The 20,721-nt window shown below is 27.5% G+C and overlaps 5 protein-coding genes across 5 annotated transcripts; 4 read left to right on the top strand and 1 right to left on the bottom strand.

The window, feature by feature from the left end:
* Positions 1 to 2,745: 2,745 nt before the first annotated feature.
* Positions 2,746 to 4,598, bottom strand: LOC132931228 (uncharacterized). The gene is made up of 4 exons (XM_060997348.1): positions 3,659 to 4,598; positions 3,356 to 3,454; positions 3,096 to 3,292; positions 2,746 to 2,959 (listed from the first exon to the last, which is right to left on the bottom strand). The coding sequence occupies exons 1-4, from the start codon at positions 3,710 to 3,712 to the stop codon at positions 2,815 to 2,817; spliced, it is 495 nt and encodes a 164-aa protein (XP_060853331.1). The 5' UTR covers positions 3,713 to 4,598; the 3' UTR covers positions 2,746 to 2,814.
* Positions 4,599 to 7,183: 2,585 nt separating this feature from the next.
* Positions 7,184 to 10,960, top strand: LOC132931348 (uncharacterized). The gene has a single exon (XM_060997393.1). It carries the CDS (start codon positions 7,191 to 7,193, stop codon positions 10,722 to 10,724), a length of 3,534 nt encoding a protein of 1,177 aa, XP_060853376.1. The 5' UTR covers positions 7,184 to 7,190; the 3' UTR covers positions 10,725 to 10,960.
* A 2,572-nt stretch (positions 10,961 to 13,532) lies between these two features.
* LOC132931352 (uncharacterized) lies at positions 13,533 to 14,165 on the top strand. The gene has a single exon (XM_060997396.1). The coding sequence runs from the start codon at positions 13,533 to 13,535 to the stop codon at positions 14,163 to 14,165; it is 633 nt and encodes a 210-aa protein (XP_060853379.1).
* Positions 14,166 to 14,514: 349 nt separating this feature from the next.
* LOC132931349 (uncharacterized) lies at positions 14,515 to 15,261 on the top strand. Its single transcript, XM_060997394.1, has one exon. It carries the CDS (start codon positions 14,515 to 14,517, stop codon positions 15,259 to 15,261), a length of 747 nt encoding a protein of 248 aa, XP_060853377.1.
* Positions 15,262 to 15,297: 36 nt separating this feature from the next.
* On the top strand, positions 15,298 to 16,183 carry LOC132931350 (uncharacterized). Its single transcript, XM_060997395.1, has one exon. The coding sequence runs from the start codon at positions 15,298 to 15,300 to the stop codon at positions 16,039 to 16,041; it is 744 nt and encodes a 247-aa protein (XP_060853378.1). The 3' UTR covers positions 16,042 to 16,183.
* The last annotated feature ends 4,538 nt before the right edge of the window (positions 16,184 to 20,721 follow it).

Raw genomic sequence — 20,721 nt, 5'->3', positions numbered from 1 at the left:
AAAAACTATAAAATATGATTTTATAAGTTAATTTTGACGAATAATACAAATTCATATTTTTAGATTCTGAACGGAGTGATGAATGTATTGATTTTACAATGATTTTTGTGTCTGTCATCACTTTTTGGAGTAGTAATAATGCTTCGTTTTTGACTTCAGCCCCTCTTTGAAAAGACAAAATCGATTTTTAGATTTTGCTGTAACTCAAAAACGAATCTTTGTAAATACTTGAAATTTTCAACAAACGTTTATATTAGCGTTATCTATTTGCGATTAAATTTTCAAAATATTTTGACATTTTTTAGGCTACTTATAGATAATTAAAACTTATCGTGGTAAATAAAATATAAAAAATCGTTAGTCACAATTTTTGTTTATAAGCATTTAAAGTTCAAATGTTTAGAAAATATATGAAAATCACGAAAATTTACAAAGAATTTTGAAGTTGAAAAATCATAAAATTTTTGTGATTTATACTTAAGGTTCAAAAATCCAATACTAGGTTATCCATAAGTTTTCCTTCAAGTAACCGTAAAAAAAATATTCCGGATAAATAAATAAATAATAATAAATAAATATTTCTGAGCACTTTTGGGCAGGGAGATTTTAAAAGTTTAAGGGGGACTATCCGCCTCAAGTCATTTTTTTTTTCCCTGTAACACGAAAAACACTGTTTTTTCAAAAACCATAATGTATGTTCTGAGCACTTTTGGGCAGGGAGATTTTAAAAAATCAAGCGGGACTATCCGCCTCAAGCCATTTTTTTTTCCCTGTAACACGAAAAAACACTGTTTTTTCAAAAACCATAATGTATGTTCTGAGCACTTTTAGGCAGGGAGATTTTAAAAAATCAAGCGGGACTATCCGCCTCAAGCCATTTTTTTTTCCCTGTATATCATACATATTGGTTACACTGTATCTTTTAAAAAAATGTTATAAATTGTTTATTTAATCCACTTTAGTTCAGTTAGTAATAAACCTTCGTTTGATCAAGTTCTGTTATTTTCTGTTAAAACATTTTTTTTGTAAGTGAATATTTTCAGTTTTAAAAAATGAATTTTCGAAAATTTAGCAACAATTTTTGCTCACTTGTTACTTTAGTACGAAACAATGTATATCCTGCACATCCACAATATACTACATTTTCATCAAGATTGAAAACATTCAATTTATTTCCACTAACTTCATCTCAAGATAAATACTCATTAGCTGAATGCGGTTTTATATATTCAGGAAAAAAAGATATCGTTGAATGTTTTTGCTGTGGACTTATCTTACATAATTGGGAAAAAGATGATAATCCATGGATCGAACACTCAAGATGGAATCCGAAATGTATATATGTTCTATTATCAAAAGGAAATCAGTTTATTGAAAATGTGATAAAAAAATACGGTAATATTAACAACATTTGTGAATGTAATTGTGAATCTAGGTCATATGATACTGTTTTCTGACAAATTGTATGATTCTAACTTCTAACTTTTTTATGCTATGGTAAATAAATATTTATTATTATAATAAATAATTTAATTGTGTTAATACATGATATAATACCTCGTGAACATGTGGCCTAGTGGGATAACGCGTCTAGTTTAAATTAAATATGTTAATGTTTATAAAATTTCAGGTTCTATGGTTAGGTAAGTAGGTAAGTATAATAGCCCTTTACTCGTTATCTGACTTGGCCACATGTTCACATTTTTTTTTTTTTTTTTTAAATGTCTAGACCCCCCCCCCCCATAGGTTTAGTATATAATATGTAGAAGTAAATAAAAATTACTAGTTTAAGCTAAGCTTCCTACTGATCATATTCATACTTAAAAACAATAGCTCTTTACTACATTTTTTTTTTTTAATATTTTAGAAAATTATTGTTGTTCAAAAAGTGTTCACCATTGGTAGAACTCATCAACATATAATATGAATCCATCACTCGTTGTATCAAAATCAGTGTTCGATATCCGTCCTTTTAGCAAGAAAAGTGTGACGGTTGGACTTCTAGTTAATAAACAGATTTCAATTATTATATTATTAGAATGTAAATTAACTAAAAAAGTTGTAACGCTTGATCTAGAACAGTGGTGCACATTAATGTGTGAAAACAATTTTAATACAATTATTAATAATTTACATACTCGATGTAAACGTGTTAGAATTTCAGACAACTTTTTCTACTCTGTTAACGTAAACCAATCAACTATTGTTTTATATTCTAATGATAATTACATAACATTATCTCATGTTGATCTTCATCGTTTAAAACAATTACAACATTGTATAGACTTGTATATAGTTGAAAAACAGAAAAAGTTGGAATCATACCAAAAAACATTCGATACAGCTTACGCGTTAATCAAGGCTGACGTAAACGGGTTACCATTGTCTTGTCAACGAAACGAGTTTACAAACCAATATATTCAAAATTATGATTTCAGCTATAGCAATATACAAAGTGATGATATTTCATTCATGTACGAGCTATTACAATTTCATTTTAATTCTTTATCAAACATGATTTTGCAGGATTTAATAATATTGTAATAAAAAAAATATATATATATTTATGAATTATGACTTTTTCAAAATATTTCGCTATCGAAAAAAATATATCATTATTTATTAATACTGCTTATATAGTTATATATTAACTATTAATAATAATTTTTATATTATTTTTTTTTTTTTTATTTTAACCTATGAATGTATTATTTTTTTTTTTATTTAAATAAAATAGACATAATATATTGTAATTAAAGTTTTATTATTTATTAAATGATTTCCACCACTATTATAAACATAGTTTATTACATATCAAATACGTGTAATTTTTTTCTTTGAATCCTTCATAAATCGGTCGAAAAGTGTTTGAACCAATTCATTTAGTTCACTCGATATGGCTTGGTCCTTTGCCTGATCGGTTATTGAAAGTTTCATCGAACACTCAGCATGTTTCCATCTATAAAAAATATTCATACAAAAATTATTTTTTATAATAATATCTTACTTTAAAAATAAATAACTATAGTATTAATGTATACTATAGTTATTTAGTTATATTCGAAGCGCGATAGTAAAATAATATTATATATCACCTGTCCTTAGAATCAACATGCTCAATGTTTTTTGTTTTATAATGCGACAACGTCCAATAGTCAGTCGATTTTTCGTCAGCAGGTGCCTTTACAATTAAAATCCCATCGTCTTGCCGAATGCTCATTGAATTTCTGACTTCGAGTGCAATTTTGTGATCTTTCATCATTTTCCCAATTTTATCTCGATAAGAAACATTCTTTTAAAAAAAATAATTTAATTATAATTTTGTTCACCTGATGGGTTATGTAAAATCACTCACTTTTTTCGATTTTTTTCCATTATTTTTTTTCTCACATACCCTCTTTTGACCACCCGGTTTTGTTCCAGTTTTTCTATCTTGCGCTTCTATCATATCCACCTATAACAATATTTAAGCGATTAGTTAATGTTTTTTAGTTTATACACAGTTTTAATTAAATGTTTAATAATTTCAACATTTAAAAAAGTAATAGTAACGTTATATTTATCTTTACCAACTATGGCTTAATATTTGATTCTATTTAAATATAAAATAATATATCTATATAAATATATAGACATATTTTTTTTTTTTTATACTTACATCGCTTACAGCAAAGGATTCTTCATCATCACTCCTAAATGAATTGACCGACATTATTTAGAATGAGAAGTACTTAGAAGTACTTAGAAAAGTATTTTAATTTAATAAAAAAATAGAAAACTATTTGTATAAAAACATGGACTCGCTGTAGACTCGTTGAAGTAGACTGAAAAAGTTATATCAAAAGGCTTCCTTATATATGTGTTCTCTCCCCGGTCACAAGTAGTCTGAGTTCATTATACGACCTCACCCTCGTTATTACATTCTTCAAAACCAGATTTCTTTTTTTTTTTACCTATTTAATACATTAATCAATAATAACCTTTTCTTATTTACAGATAAGCAGATTTCATAGTTTAATATATAATATGTAAATAACTCAAATTAATAATAGTTCTGAGAATTGCCAGTATTTTCGAAACGTGTTCGACTGTTTTTATTTAAAGTTCATTATACGACTACGACCTCGCCACTATATAATCTTTAAACCCAGGGTTTTTTTACCTATTTACTATATTTTGACATTTAACAATAATAACAGGTTCTTATTTGCAGATATACAGATTTCATTTTTTTTTTTTTAGTATATAATGTACAAATATTTCAAATTAATAATAGTTCTGAGAATTGACAGTATTTTCGAAACGTGTTGGTCAATGTTTTTATTTAAAGTTCATTATACGACTACGACCTCGTCACTATATAATCTTTAAACCTAGAGTTTTTTACCTATTTAATATATTTAACAATAATAACCGGTTTTTTTATAAAGTTCATTACACGACCACGACATCATTACTATAATCTTCAAACCCAGGATGTTTTTATCTATTTAATATATTTTGGCATTTAGCAATAATAACTATTCTTATTTACAGATATACAGATTTCATATTTTTTAGTATATAATGTGCAAATATCTCAAATTAATCATAGTTCTGAGAATTGACAGTATTTTTCGAAACGTGTTCGTTAATGTTTTTATTTAAAGTTCATTATACGACTACGACCTCGTCACTATCGTTATATGATATAATCTTTAAACCCAGAGTTTTTTTTACCTATTTAATATATTTTAGCATTTAGCAATAATAACAGGTTCTTAATTACAGAAATGCGGATATCGTATTAAAATATAACCTCCGACTCTGTAAACATAATATGAATATCATAAAAAAAATAGTATACTTTCTATTAACACAATTGATTATAAGATTTTTAAAGAGATGGAAAATTGAGTACTATATAATAAGGAAACATTTTTTTAAAAACATTCAGTTTTATTGTGAACACAAGTATACGCAGAACACCAACATTTTTTTTTCAAACATCTACAGAAATTTAAATGTAAGTACTTATTGTTATTATTTCAGTTTTTATTGTATTATATAAAATTATTTATAATGAATCTAAAATTTTTTTTTTAAAAAATAAATAAATAGTTGAATATAATACCAACTTTTATCATAATAACGCTACAGTAATGTAGCCTATATTATACGTCAGGTAACATTTTATTTAAAACAAAATAAACGATAATAATATGATAAAATTCAATATTTTCGTTCTTAAACTGTGATATGAACTTGGTTTTTTTATTATTATTATTAAGGATAAAAGAAATATCGATAATATTATAACCATTAAAAGAATATTAAAAATGATCTAATACAAGTTTTTTTTATTTTTTTAAATTTTTTTCTATCGGTCTATTTTATTTAAATATTGTCTATTAATGAAATAAATTAAACATTTTTTTTTTAACCATTTTTATTACTAGTAATAGTCCTAATCTATACTTAACAATAAAAAAAATATATAATATAAATACTTATAAATTAAAGAATAATACAATGGAATCTCAAATCAAATATGTCAACACATTAATCGAGGAAAAATTAAATCAAAGACAGCAAAATGATGAATTTTCAAATAGAGAGGAAGAAATTAAAAAAGAAAAGATTAGAATAATAAATAAAAATATTCGTCAGGCATATAAAAAAAAAAAATACCGAACCTAGTAGAAATAATAAATTTAAGAGATGAAAAAAATAACATTTTTAAGCGAGTACAATTATACTAATTATATTGGTTTACAATGCGATAGACGCATACGCAAAAATTTATCAAATTTGTATGATCAACTAGACGATCTAAAAAAATGGTAATTGCGAATTTGTTTCTATATTAAATTATAATCGTCCGATTTCAAATCACTAGTTATTCAATTAACCATATTTAATTTAGTTTTATTTTAATGTTATTATTGATTAAACTATTATTAATTGTTATTTTTATAAAATAAAAAAATAAATATATCAACATTCTGAATTATTTTTTTTACTTTAACAAAAAAATAAAGAATATTAGGTATACACTGAACCTAAATAGAAAATAAACATTGCTAATGATATGAAACTGTTTTAATATAAATAATTATAAAGATGAAGATAAAAAGTTTTTTTGAAAAGCGGAAATTTAAGTTAATCACAGAATAATGAGTACTATTTGTATCAACAATAAAATAAATATTAAATATTATAATTATGTTTTTCAAAAAATACTGTCCATTTATAATAAATAGCATGTAATACATTTGGTTAACATTAATTTTCAATCTTAACTCGTCAACTATTGATATGAAATAAGACAAGTATTGTTTTTGTAAATAGTTCATATATTCGTAAAATTTTCATAGAAAATGACCTTCTGTAGATGTGGTCGGTTGTATGAATCAATGAATCTAGCGTACAGATGGCAAAGCTCCAGTGACTTTTATAGTTCCACATTACACTCGTTTTGTGTGTCGCTTAGACGATTCGTTAACATTTATAACCGACCCGAATCCGATAATTCGGTGGCTACAACGGTGTGGAATAACATATGAAACTATTTTAAAAACTAAGTTTTATTCGAGTCAATAGTTGGTTTGGTAAAATATATTTAAAAAAAATTTTTCATATTTTTTTAGATAAAATATATAATACAAAAAAATATTTTTTATAGAAAAAATGGATTTAGAAATGGATTATGCACATCCATTATTTGATCATATCAAAAACGAAATCAAAAGACTAAAAAATGAAATGGATAACAACGAAAAACAAGAAATACTAGATCAGAGAGAAAGAAAAACTGCGCTAACTTTAATTAAAAGAGACATTAAAATGTTAAAACATGAAAAATTTTTAGCAAAAACATACTCATTTGACACAGAAAAAGAAAAAAATTTAAAAGAAAGAATAAAAAAATTAAAGGAAACACAACAGCTTGTGAAAAATTATTATGCCCTTTATTCGTATACAAGTTTTGAAAGAGATAATTCAACTCATAACCTATGCAATAAATTTTATGTATTATTACGCGACATGAAAGCACTAACAGAACCTATTGATTTTATTAATTAAATTTATATTACTTGAAACATTAGATATTATTTATTTTACTCAATGATTTTTTTTATTTAATAAAAATAAAATATTTATATATATTTAAAGAGAAAAAAAAATGTTTTTTTTATTATAGCCTTACTATGAAAAGAAAAGTAATTACAAAATATCAGCGTATGAATACGTCGGGAACCGGAATGATTGAAATCGAGAGATTTAAAAAATGTTCAAAAACTTTCATCATCAAGAACAGCAAGAAATATACAGACTATAAATCATTTTTTAGTTATATTTCAGATAAGCTAATTTCTAAGTTGAAAAAATCATGTTTAAATACATCGATAAAATTTAATATACATGTTGACACTGTTTACGAACGTCCAGTAACCCATGATATTCAGGATATGGCTTTTAAAACTTCAAACATTTTAGCATGTAGTTCATCTGATTTTACTATTTTATTGAACAGAATGTTTAATAAAATATTAACTGAGGAATCAGAATTTATTGCAAAAGGTTCAGGTTGGTCACTTGTATCAATAGATGGGTTACAATTAAGAATTAATTTAGTAAACCCTTTGAAAGGAAGTTCATATATTGATTTACCTATATTTATAAAAAAAAAAAAAGCCATTATAAATGTTAGAAATAAAGATGAATATTGTTTTAAATATTCTATACTTAGCAAATATGATAAACGTTCGAATAAATCACGATTTAACCAAACGTATTTCAATATTCTAGAAAAAAAAAGTGGATTAAATTTTAAATGTATTGATTTTCCGACACCAATAAAACAAATAAAAAAATTTGAACGTCTAAACAATGTTTCAGTTAATATTTATAGTTTAAATAATAAAAGTAATATTTTTCCTTTATGTATAAGTAAAATAGAAAGAAAAAATCATTTTGATCTATTTTTATACAATAACGATAAAACATTACATTATTGTTATATTAAAGATTTCTCAAGATTTATTAGAAGTCAGAAAACTAAAAATTGTTCTAAGTTAATTATTTGTAAGAGATGTTTTACAATTTTCGGGAATAAACCGTGTAAAAGTAAACTTTGGGGTGAAGAAGGATTGATTAAACATAAGCAAATGTGTGATAAGAATGAATTAGGAAGACCAATAATGTTTGAAGAAGGAAAAGATGATGAATTCATATATTTTAAAAGTTATAAAAAAACCAATAGAATACCGTTTGTTATTTATGCTGACTTTGAATGTATTTTAAACCCTAAACAGACTATAGAGTTGAATAAAAGTAGTAAAAAATCTAAGGTTTCTAAAACCCATATTACTCATTTACATGAAATTATGAGTTATGCGTTTTATGTAAAAGTTGACTATGACAGTATAACAGAAAAGCTATTGCATCAATTTAAAATTCCAACAAAGATAATAATGTATAGAGGTAAAGATGCAGCAAAAAAGTTTATGGAAAATATGATCGATATTGGAAAAAAGATAAATGATGTATATGAAATTAATATACCAATGACTACATTGACTGAAACGGAAGAAAAACAATTTCAGAGAGCGGAGGTTTGTGAAAAATGTTTATTATCTTTTAAAAAAAATAATTTATTAAAGGTTAGAGATCACTGTCATTTTACTGGTAAATATAGACAATGCCTTTGTCTTAAATGTAATTTTGTAATAACTAATCCATCATTTGTTCCAATTTTTTTTCATAACTTATCCTACGATAGTCATTTTATAATTCGAGAACTTGGTTGTGATAATAATGATATCCATGTTATTCCGAATTCATCAGAAAAATATATATCCTTTAGCAAAGAAATTGCTCCCAGATTTAGTATAAAGTTTGTTGACACATTCCGTTTTATGGCCTCCTCATTAAGCGAACTTGCAGAAAATTTGTCTGAAGATAAATCAAGGTTTAGAGAAACTCTAAAAATATTTTCTAATAAAAAATTAGATTTAGTCACACGAAAAGGGGTTTTTCCTTATGAATATATTGATAGTTGGAGTAAATTAAATGAAACTCGTTTGCCTCCGAAATCTGTATTTTATAACTCTTTAAAAGATGAAGAAATTAATGATGATGATTATTCTCATGCTAAAAAAATATGGAGAGTATTCGATTTAAAAACTTTGGGTGAATATAGCGACCTTTACTTGAAAACTGATGTAAGTATATTAACGGATGTATTTGAAAATTTTAGAGATTTATGTTTATCTACTCTTAAACTAGATCCTGCTCATTATATGACTGCTCCAGGATTTGCTTTTGATTGTATGCTTAAATATACTAAGGTTAAATTAGAAAGATTAAAAGACTTTAACATGCTTTTGTATTTCGAAAATTCGATCCGAGGTGGAATAACTCAATCAACTAAAAGATATGCTAAAGCGAACATACCAAACATTAAAGGTTTGAACTATAATCCGAATAAACCAATTACATGGTTAACGTATCTCGATTGCGTGAATTTATATGGAAAGTCGATGTTAACTGAACTACCTTTTAAAGATTTTGAATGGGTTGATGACTTGGATATAGATGTTACAAAAATTCCAAACGATTCAAAAGTTGGTTATATATTAGAAGTCGATATTGATTACCCTAAATATTTACATAAAAAACATAACGATTTTCCATTTTTACCTTTAAACGAATGTCCTCCAAATTCAAAAGTTAAAAAATTAATTACTACGTTATCACCGAAAAAAAATTATATTATACACTATAAAAATTTGAAACAAGCAATTGCTAATGGACTTAAATTAAAAAAAATTCATCGAGCTATCCGATTTTCACAAAGTAAATGGATGGCCCCATATATTGAACTCTGTACAAATATGAGAGTAAAAGCTAAAAACAACTTTGAAAAAAATTTTTGGAAGTTATTAATTAATAGTGTTTTTGGTAAATGTATGGAAAATGTGCGTGCTAGAATTTCTTTAAAGTTGGTTTCATCAACTAGAAAAGCAAGTAAATTAATGATGAAAACTAACTTTAAAGATAGAACTATATACTCTGAAAATCTTATGGCTATTCATCAACATAAGGAAACTATTAAATTTGATAAAGCAATTTATGTAGGATTCGCAATTTTAGATGTTTCAAAAACATTTATGTATGATTTTCATTATAATGTAATGAAAAAAAAATATGGTAACAAAATAAATTCTTTATACTCGGATACAGATTCTATGGTATATGCTATTCGAACACACAATTTTTTTAATGATATAAGATATGATTTATCACCGTTTTTTGATACATCAAATTATCCTATCGATCATTATTGTTTTAGTGAAATTTATAAAAATCAGCCTGGTTATTTCAAAGATGAAATGGGTGGAAAAATTTTAAAAGAATTTGTTTCATTAAGACCGAAATTATACGCTTACAGAACTGTGGACGACATTGAGGTAAAAAAAGCTAAAGGTGTAAAAAAATATGTAATTGAAAAACATATGCAATTTAGACATTATAAAGAAATATTAAATGCATATATAAACCATAAAAATGTTGATGATAAACAAACATGTAGAAACATGAATTTTATTCAATCGAATAAACATATCGTCCATTCTAAAACAATGAATAAACTTGTATTAAGTGCTAACGATGATAAACGTTATATAATGAATGATGGGATTAAGACACTAGCGTATGGACATTACAAAATTAAAAAATAATAATAATAATAAATAAAAAAATAAATTACATACATTAAAAAAAATCTTTATTTTAAAATATCTGCTGACGATATCCACGAATTATGACTTGAATCGAAACCCATCCATTTAACAAGCATTTTATCTTTAACTTTTTTTATAATACGCTCAATTAAAAAGGTGTTCGGGAAATCAGTTAATTTAATTTCTTGTTCATAAAAACCTCCTAGAATTATATTATTTGATTCATCCTTTAGTTGATATCGGGTTTGTATGTAAAACTTTTGTTATTGTAAAAATTTCCGTTGTCCAATTCGGTGTATATCCTTTACTAAATATATGTTTGTATTTTGATATTCTCACTTTATCATTAATTTTAAGTTTTGGTTTATAAAATGTTTTATTATCTATTTGTACATTTGATTTAATTTTACTTGTATTCATTCGAGCTTCATACGGTGTACACTTAATTGTTCTATGTTTTGTATGATTATAATTATAAATAATTTTTGTTATTGTATTATACCAATTCCATGTACCTGTTGCAGTAAAATGTTTATATATATTATTTTTAAGTGTTCGTATAACACGTTCACCAATTGAACACTTGATAACGCTATACGAACTGTAATGTTTAATTTTATATTTTTTCATTAAATCTTGAAATTGATTGTTATAAAATTCTGTACCATTATCTGTTTGTAATAATTTTGGATTAGCTTGTTTTAATATATTAAACATACCTTTTGTACATTCTTTTCCTGTTTTATTTTTCAATGATTCTACCCATACATATTTTGTGTATGTATCTATAACAACTAAAATGTATTTAAAACCAAGATTTTGATTGGAATGAGATTGCATGTCCATTAAATCAGCTTGCCAAAGGTCATCCTTAAATCGTGTTATTACACTACGTCTAGGAAATATTTTTCTTGCAGGTCGATGTAGCTCATTGGCTATACACTCTAATGTAGACATTATACTATTATATTCCTTTCACGTAATTCTTCTAAAATAGATATGATTTCATTATTTACACCAGTATTACCAGCAATTCGAGATGATGTTATAAGATTTAATCTAGTAACTAATTCATTCGGATCATCATAGTACACTAATTGTGTTTGAGGTATTACATCTTTATATAAACCGGAACCTTTCTTAGTCGTTGGCGATAAACTAAATTTAAATAGCTGACCTGTTGGAGGTTCTGTAATTTTAGAACTATTCGTAGGAGAAGAAAAATCAAATGAAGCATTTTTTATGTTTGAATCATCAATAACGTTTCTTCGTTTAGCGCTTGAACTAGATAAAAAGTTATCAAATTGTTTTAAATTTAATCGGGAATTTGGAGTTTTAATTTTTGCGTTATTAATTTTTAATATTTCCTCGTTTAATTGTTTTTCTTCAATTTTCATTCGTTCATAAAGAGGTTTTACAACATTCATCCATTTGAAATATCCTGAAGTTTTAGGTTTCCCGTCTGCTTTTAAAAAGACTTTAGTTATTTTTAAAATATTATAATATGATTCCATGTCTTCCATAGTCATATTTTTTGGTACTTTTTCACATAATAAAGACCAAAGTCCTTTAGTCCAAGGATAGTAATTATCGAGCAAGTGTAATTTACCGTGTTCGAAAGTAACAGGCATATTTGATATTTTAAGTTGATTATTAACCGCATCGTAATGCATACCATAAGATTTATCATAACGTTGTGATTTAGGATTTGAAATTAAAAAATTGTCAAACGATGAATTCAGTACACTATCGCTATCTTCATCACTAGCGTACACGGTTTCTTCTTTTTTGATAGTGTCGGAAATATGTGAAGTGTTTTTTTCTGACAGTGTACTCAATGGTTCCAGTAAAGGTTTAAATGTATCACGAAAATAGTTATCAGAATCTATAATACCACGCTTCATATCCATTATTTTACGTTTGATATTTTTTTTTGATGTTACCAAATTTTCTAACAAAACTTTGTCTTTATTCATTGCAAATAATAAACTTGATATAACTGCTTCATCCGACTTTAGATAATACTATGCAGATTTTAATACTATTACAACTGTATTTATATTATTATTTTATTTTAATGAAAGAATGGAAACCACATCTATATCTACCTTCATTCATTTCACGTGTTTTATCGATAACCATAAATCCATAATCATTATGATTCCAACATAGATGAGAAATTTTCCGAAATTCAGAGAAATCCATATCTGCTGATGAATGGTCATTGAATATATGGCGTAAATTCGTATCATCTTGTTTAAGTATTATTAAAAAGTTTGAGTTATCTCTTACTAACTGTTTTGGTATTTTAGAATATGTTTGTGCTAAATAAAATACAGAACTAGCACCTGAATGTCTACACATTGAGAAGAATTCTCTAATTACAGATTGTGGATCACAAATCACGTCATCAAAAATTATGATAGAATTTTTCTTAGTTAAGTTTGGTTTTATAACTTTATCAGCACTTGAAAAAATGAAAAAATTGGCACCTTTTATATCATCTATTATTTTTTTTAGTAAAACATATTTTTCTTGATTAGAAGTTTTAGAGTATAAATAGATATTCTCAAATCTTAATCCGTTTTCATGCGTGATTAGGTTATACATTATATTTGTTTTACCTGAACCACTAGGACCAACTATAATAGCACGTATAGTATCAGGTAATAATGGTCCGTGTCTTGATGGTTTCTTTATTATTTGAGCATCTACATTTAAAATATCTAATTTATCTTTCTGTACAATCAAATCCATTTTCTTATAAATACTCTAGAATTTTCAAATTATAATCAGTTATAGATAATGCGTTCAACACGTAAGTGGGAATCAGATAAGACTGGCAAAGGTTTCGTAAATTTCCTTATAAATAGTCTCCCGTTTGAAGCCCATGTTCCAAAATATCAGTATTGTGGACCTGGTACGAAATTAAAAAAGAGGTTAGATCGTGGCGATAAAGGAATAAACCCATTGGATACTGCATGTCGTGATCACGATATTGTGTATGAAACTAGCAAAAATTTAGAAGATAGACATAACGCTGATAAGGTGTTAGAACTCCGTGCTTGGGAAAGATTTAAAGCAAAAGATACACCTAGAAAAGAGAAAATTGTAGCGTACGCAGTAGCTAACACAATGAAAGCTAAAAGAAAAATAGGTATGGGCTGTAAAGGTAAACGGGGACGTGTTAATAAAATAAAAAATGGGACACGAGCTGCGATAAAAAAAAAAAAGGTTAAGAAAAATTATAGAGGTAAAAGAATGATTCTAGCACCGGGTCAGACAGGTGGTGCAATTCCCTTAATACCTATTTTCGCAGGATTATCAGCACTTGGTAGTTTAATGTCTGGAAGTGCTAGTGTATATAATGCAATCCAAAATTCAAAAAGAAAAAAAGGTAACGGATTAAAAAATAAAGGATCAAGAAAAAAAAACTGATGAAAACGTTACCTAACAGACCACTTACATCTAGAGATATTATAAAATATGTTACAAAGTTTAATATCAATCATTTCCGTGGCGTCTTTTCACGAGATGACTTGCCTAAAAAACCTCATCAGATTGAATGTGGTATATTAAACTTAGACGTATCTTCAGGTGATGGAAGTCATTGGGTAGCGTTTTATAAAAATAAAGATAAAGTTATTTATTTTGATAGCTTCGGTGATTTACCTCCACCAATTGAATTACAAAAATACTTTAAGGGAAACAAAATTATATATAACTATTCAAATTATCAAGATTATAACACATTTAATTGCGGACATTTATGTCTTGATTTTTTACAATGTATGAATCAATCACATTAAGTTTGACAGGTAATGATACTACATTATCTGCAAATTATTTTCCATCTCTAAACGTCAACGAGGACTCGGAAATAGCTTTGATATGTTTACAAACGTTTAATTCATTTCCGAACATAAATTCAACTAATAACAGATTGGAAATAGAAGTTATCGGAGACACAGATAATAGATTTATTGAAAATGCGAAATTTGTATATGAATTTGAAGAAGGTTATTATGACATTGATGATATTAACAATAAAATTGGTAAAGAGTTATTAACCTTTAATAAACTAAAGAGAACATATTTATCATTCAGTATGATTATGGATCATATAGATTTTAGAACACATATAAGATGTGATGGAAGGCTATATTTTGATATTCCAAACAGTATAGGCTCTGTATTAGGGTTTGAAAAAAAAAAATATTTTTCACGCGATGATCTTCACCGATCAGAAAAAGCTGTAAATTTGAACACAATTAATTGTATAAAAGTATTGTGTAATGTTTCACAAGGTTCATTCAACAATCATCTTCAAAGTCATTCAATTTATGAGTTTTTTCCGACCGGTAGAACAGGAACAAAAGTGACTCAATCACCACTAAACCTTATATATTATAAACTTAACAAAATAAATATCGATTCAATAACTATTCAATTAGTTGATCAGAACAATAAACCGATTGATAATTTCAAGGAGACATTAACAGTTGTTCTACATATTAAACGTCATGGATCTTAAAACTAATTTAAATTTAAAGTTTTTCTAGAAATAAATATGTATGAATCAATCACATTAAGTTTAACTGGGAATGAAACCACACTATCTTCAAATTATTTCCCGTCTCTAAACGTGTACGAAGACTCTGAAATAGCTTTGTTATGTTTACAAACGTTCAATTCGTTTCCAAACATAAATTCTTCTAATAACAAATTTGCAATACAAGTAATAGACGAGTATAATAATAATAATAATGAAAATATATGTTATATTGCATTAAAAACGGGATGTTACGAAATTGTAGATATTAACCGTCAAATTAAGAAGCAAATAAATTCTTACAATGAAGAAAATGGTACAAAAATAACATTCGATATTTCAGTTGACCATAATGATTTTAGATCATACATACAATGTAATGGTATAATTATGTTTAATATGATTAATGGGATAGCACCCATATTAGGATTTGAAAAACGAGACTATCCTCCGGAGTATGTAACTCATCGATCGGAAAAAGCTGTAAATTTAAACACAATTAATTCTATAAAAGTGATGTGTAATATAGCTCAAGGATCATTCAACAATCACCTTCAAAGTCATACGATTTACGAGTTTTTTCCGAGTGAAAAGACTGGGACAAAAGTTGTTCAATCACCGCCAAATTTAATATATTATAAATTAAATAAAATAAATATTGATTCAATAACTGTACAATTAGTTGATCAGGATTTTAATCAAATCGAAAATTTTGGTGAGACATTAACAGTTGTGTTACATATTAAACGTTACGGTTCTTAAGATGGGATTAAAATTCAATATAAACCCATTACTTCACGTTAATCGAGCTAGTCACACAACTAAAGTGTTACCGATAACACCGACTAAAGTAAAAAAATTAACGGTGAAAAATAAAAAAATTTTAAAGGCTCTTGGTTATAAACTAAATCATAATGCCTGAAAGTGATATTTTGGATATAAGTTCACGGTTCGAAACGGATTCTAAAATTACGAAAATTGAATATCATTCATATACACCGTATACAACTTCATTTAATAATAATGATGAAATACGTATATCAATCCAGCAAACAGATGTTTATCCGTATCTGCATGAAAGTTTTATATTTATAGAAGGTTCAATATCAGATGCTATAAAAGTAAAACTTTCTAATAATGGTTTTTCCTATCTTTTTGAACAAATACGACTTGAAATCAATGGGATAGAAGTAGATAGCACACGTGCACTTGGTATTACAAGCTCATTGAAAGGTTATCTATCAGGTACGCCAGATAACTTTAATTGTTATGAAAATGCGGGTTGGATTTTTAAAAATAATACAAACCCTGTAAATGTTAATGGTGAATTTAGTGCCTGCATTCCGCTGAAATATTGGTTAGGTATATTTGAAGACTTTAAAAAAATATTAGTTAATTCTAGATTAGAACTAATATTAACTCGAAGTCATAGTGATTTAAATGTGCTAAACGTAAAAACTAGTGGAAGTGCTACTTCTGGAAAAGTTGTTTTGAATAAAATTGTTTGGAAGGTACCACATATCACTGTTGATGATGAAGAAAGGTTGAAATTATTAAAACTTATAGAAAAAGAAAAAAGTTTGTTTATCCCGTTCAGATCTTTTGAAACCTTTGAATATCCTGAACTCGGGACCACTAAAAAAGTTGTATGGAACCTGAAAACTGCTTCGAAATTAGAAAAACCTCGTTTCATAATAATTGGGTTACAAAAGGGGCGTAAAAATTCAATAGAAAAAGATTGTAGTGTATTTGATCATTGTAATCTAACAAATGTAAAAGTTTTATTAAACTCAATAGCTTATCCGTATGATAACTTAAATTTAGATTTTTCTAAAAATAATTTTACCTTATTATATGATATGTATACATCATTTCAAGAATCATACTACGAAAAAAATATTCGGAACCCAATATTAAGTCCTTCTACTTTTCTAACAAACGCTCCAATTGTAGTTATCGATACTTCGAAACAGAATGATTCAGCAACAGCTTCATCAGTAGATGTTCAACTAGAAATTGAATCATCAGAACCTCTTACAGGTGTAACTGCTTATTGTTTATTAATTCATGATCGTATTGTAGAATATGTACCTTTCACTAGAGAAGTAAGAAAACTAGTATAAATAATTTAGAATTAAGGATGTATAATATTTGATGAAAAAACATATTATTAAATTATTTTTTTTATTTTAATCAAACAGTGTTCTTATTCAATAAAAAAAACAATTATTTTTTAAAAAAAAGTGTGTAAAAATCAATTCTAGATGTGTTTTTTCGTGTTACAGGGAAAAAAAAATGGCTTGAGGCGGATAGTCCCGCTTGATTTTTTAAAATCTCCCTGCCTAAAAGTGCTCAGAACATACATTATGGTTTTTGAAAAAACAGTGTTTTTTTCGTGTTACAGGGAAAAAAAAAATGGCTTGAGGCGGATAGTCCCGCTTGATTTTTTAAAATCTCCCTGCCCAAAAGTGCTCAGAACATACATTATGGTTTTTGAAAAAACAGTGTTTTTCGTGTTACAGGGAAAAAAAAAATGGCTTGAGGCGGATAGTCCCCCTTAAACTTTTAAAATCTCCCTGCCCAAAAGTGCTCAGAACATACATTATGGTTTTTGAAAAAACAGTGTTTTTCGTGTTACAGGGAAAAAAAAAATGGCTTGAGGCGGATAGTCCCCCTTAAACTTTTAAAATCTCCCTGCCTAAAAGTGCTCAGAACATACATTATGGTTTTTGAAAAAACAGTGTTTTTTCGTGTTACAGGGAAAAAAAAAATGGCTTGAGGCGGATAGTCCCGCTTGATTTTTTAAAATCTCCCTGCCCAAAAGTGCTCAGAACATACATTATGGTTTTTGAAAAAACAGTGTTTTTCGTGTTACAGGGAAAAAAAAAATGGCTTGAGGCGGATAGTCCCCCTTAAACTTTTAAAATCTCCCTGCCCAAAAGTGCTCAGAACATACAAATACATACTACTCAAACGGTTTTTGAAAACCCAAAATTTGAAATAACGAGTTTTTGTAAAAATGAAAAACTGATTCTGGTTTACAATTAGATGTAGAACACTTAATCTTCTGTGATAAATTGTCGTTGGACCACCAGGTGACCTAGGAAACGCGAATGAAAATTGAAAATACCGAAAAATGAAACTTCTTGATTACGAGATATTTTACGGGAAAACCGAGAGAGATAGGACGAAAGTCGTAAGACATAAAATTGATCCCCATATCCAGCTTCATAATTTGTATGCTTTTGATTTTTCGAGAAACCGTTATTAAGGATTTTCAAACGTCGTACTTAGGTCAAACGGTTTTTAAAAACCCAACATTTGAAATAACGAGTTGTTGGAAAACTGAAAAACTCATTCTGGTTTACAATTACATGTAAAACACTTAATCTTCTGTGATAAATTGTCGTTGGACCACCAGGTGACCTAGGAAACGCGAATGAAAATTGAAAATACCGAAAAATGAAACTTCTTGATTACGAGATATTTTACGGGAAAACCGAGAGAGATAGGACGAAAGTCGTAAGACATAAAATTGATCCCCATATCCAGCTTCATAATTTGTATGCTTTTGATTTTTCGAGAAAACGTTATTAAGGATTTTCAAACGTCGGACTTAGGTCAAACGGTTTTTGAAAACCCAAAATTTGAAATAACGAGTTTTTGGAAAACTGAATAATTGATTCCGGTTTACAATTAGATGTAAAACACATAATCTTCTGTGTTAAATTATCGTTGGACAACCAGGTGACCTAGAAAACGTGAATGCAAATTGAAAATTCCGAAAAATGAAAATACTCGTTTACGAAGTGTTTTACGGGAAATCCGATAGAGATAGGACGAATGTTGTTTTAAAACTGAAAAACTGATTCTGGTTTACAATTAGATGTAAAACACTTAATCTTCTGTGATAAATTATCGTTGGACAACCAGGTGACATAGAAAACGTGAATGCAAATTGAAAATTCCGAAAAATGAAACTTCTCATTTACGAAGTGTTTTACGAGACAACCGAGAGAGATAGGACGAATGTTGTTTTAAAACTGAAAAACTGATTCTGGTTTACAATTAGATGTAGAACACTTAAACTTCTGTGATAAAGTATCGTTGGACAACCAGGTGACCTAGGAAACGCGAATGAAAATTGATAATACCGAAAAATGAAACTTCTCGATTACGAGATGTTTTACGGGAAAACCGAGAGAGATAGGACGAAAGTCGTAATACATAAAATTGATCTCCATTACCAGCTTCATAATTTATTTGCTTTTGATTTTTCGAGAAACCGTTATTAAGGATTTTTAAACGTCGTACTTAGGTCAAACGGTTTTTGAAAACCCAAAATTTGAAATAACGAGTTTTTGGAAAAATGAAAAACTGATTCTGGTTTACAATTAGATGTAGAACACTTTAACTTCTGTAAAAAATTGTCGTTGGACAACCAGGTGACCTAGGAAACGCGAATGAAAATTCTCGTTTACGAAGTGTTTTACGGGAAAACCGTGAGAGATAGGACGAAAGTCGAAAGACATAAAATTGATCCCCATATCCAGCTTCATATGTTGTATGCTTTTGATTTTTCGAGAAACCGTTATTAAGGATTTTCAAACGTCGTACTTAGGTCGAACGGTTTTTGAAAACTCAAAATTTGAAATAACGAGTTGTTTTTAAAAACTGAAAAACTGATTCTGGTTTACAATTACATGTAAAACACTTAATCTTCTGTGATAAATTGTCGTTGGACCACCAGGTGACCTAGGAAACGCGAATGAAAATTGAAAATACCGAAAAATGAAACTTCTCGATTACGAGATATTTTACGGGAAAACCGATAGAGATAGGACGAAAGTCGTAAGACATAAAATTGATCCCCATAACCGGTTGCATAATTTGTTTGATTTTGATTTTTTGAGAAACCGTTATTAAAGATTTTCAAACGTCGTACTCAGGTCGAACGGTTTTTGAAAACCAAAATTTGAAATAACAAGTTTTTGGAAAACTGAAAAACTAATTCTGGTTTACAATTAGATGTAAAACACATAATCTTCTGTGTTAAATTATCGTTGGACAACCAGGTGACCTAGAAAACGAGAATGCAAATTGAAAATTCCGAAAAATGAAAATACGCGTTTACGAAGTGTTTTACGGGAAATCCGATAGAGATAGGACGAATGTTGTTTTAAAACTGAAAAACTGATTCTGGTTTACAATTAGTTGTAAAACACTTAATCTTCTGTGATAAATTATCGTTGGACAACCAGGTGACCTAGAAAACGTGAATGCAAATTGAAAATTCCGAAAAATGAAACTTCTCATTTACGAAGTGTTTTACGAGACAACCGAGAGAGATAGGACGAATGTTGTTTTAAAACTGAAAAACTGATTCTGGTTTACAATTAGATGTAAAACACTTAATCTTCTGTGATAAATTATCGTTGGACA

This window comes from Rhopalosiphum padi, unplaced genomic scaffold (genome assembly GCF_020882245.1).
Source record: "Rhopalosiphum padi isolate XX-2018 unplaced genomic scaffold, ASM2088224v1 scaffold1, whole genome shotgun sequence".
Lineage (NCBI taxonomy): Eukaryota > Metazoa > Arthropoda > Insecta > Hemiptera > Aphididae > Rhopalosiphum > Rhopalosiphum padi.
The sequence above is the reverse complement of the archived record's forward strand: the minus strand, read 5'-3'. Positions and strand labels throughout refer to the sequence as shown.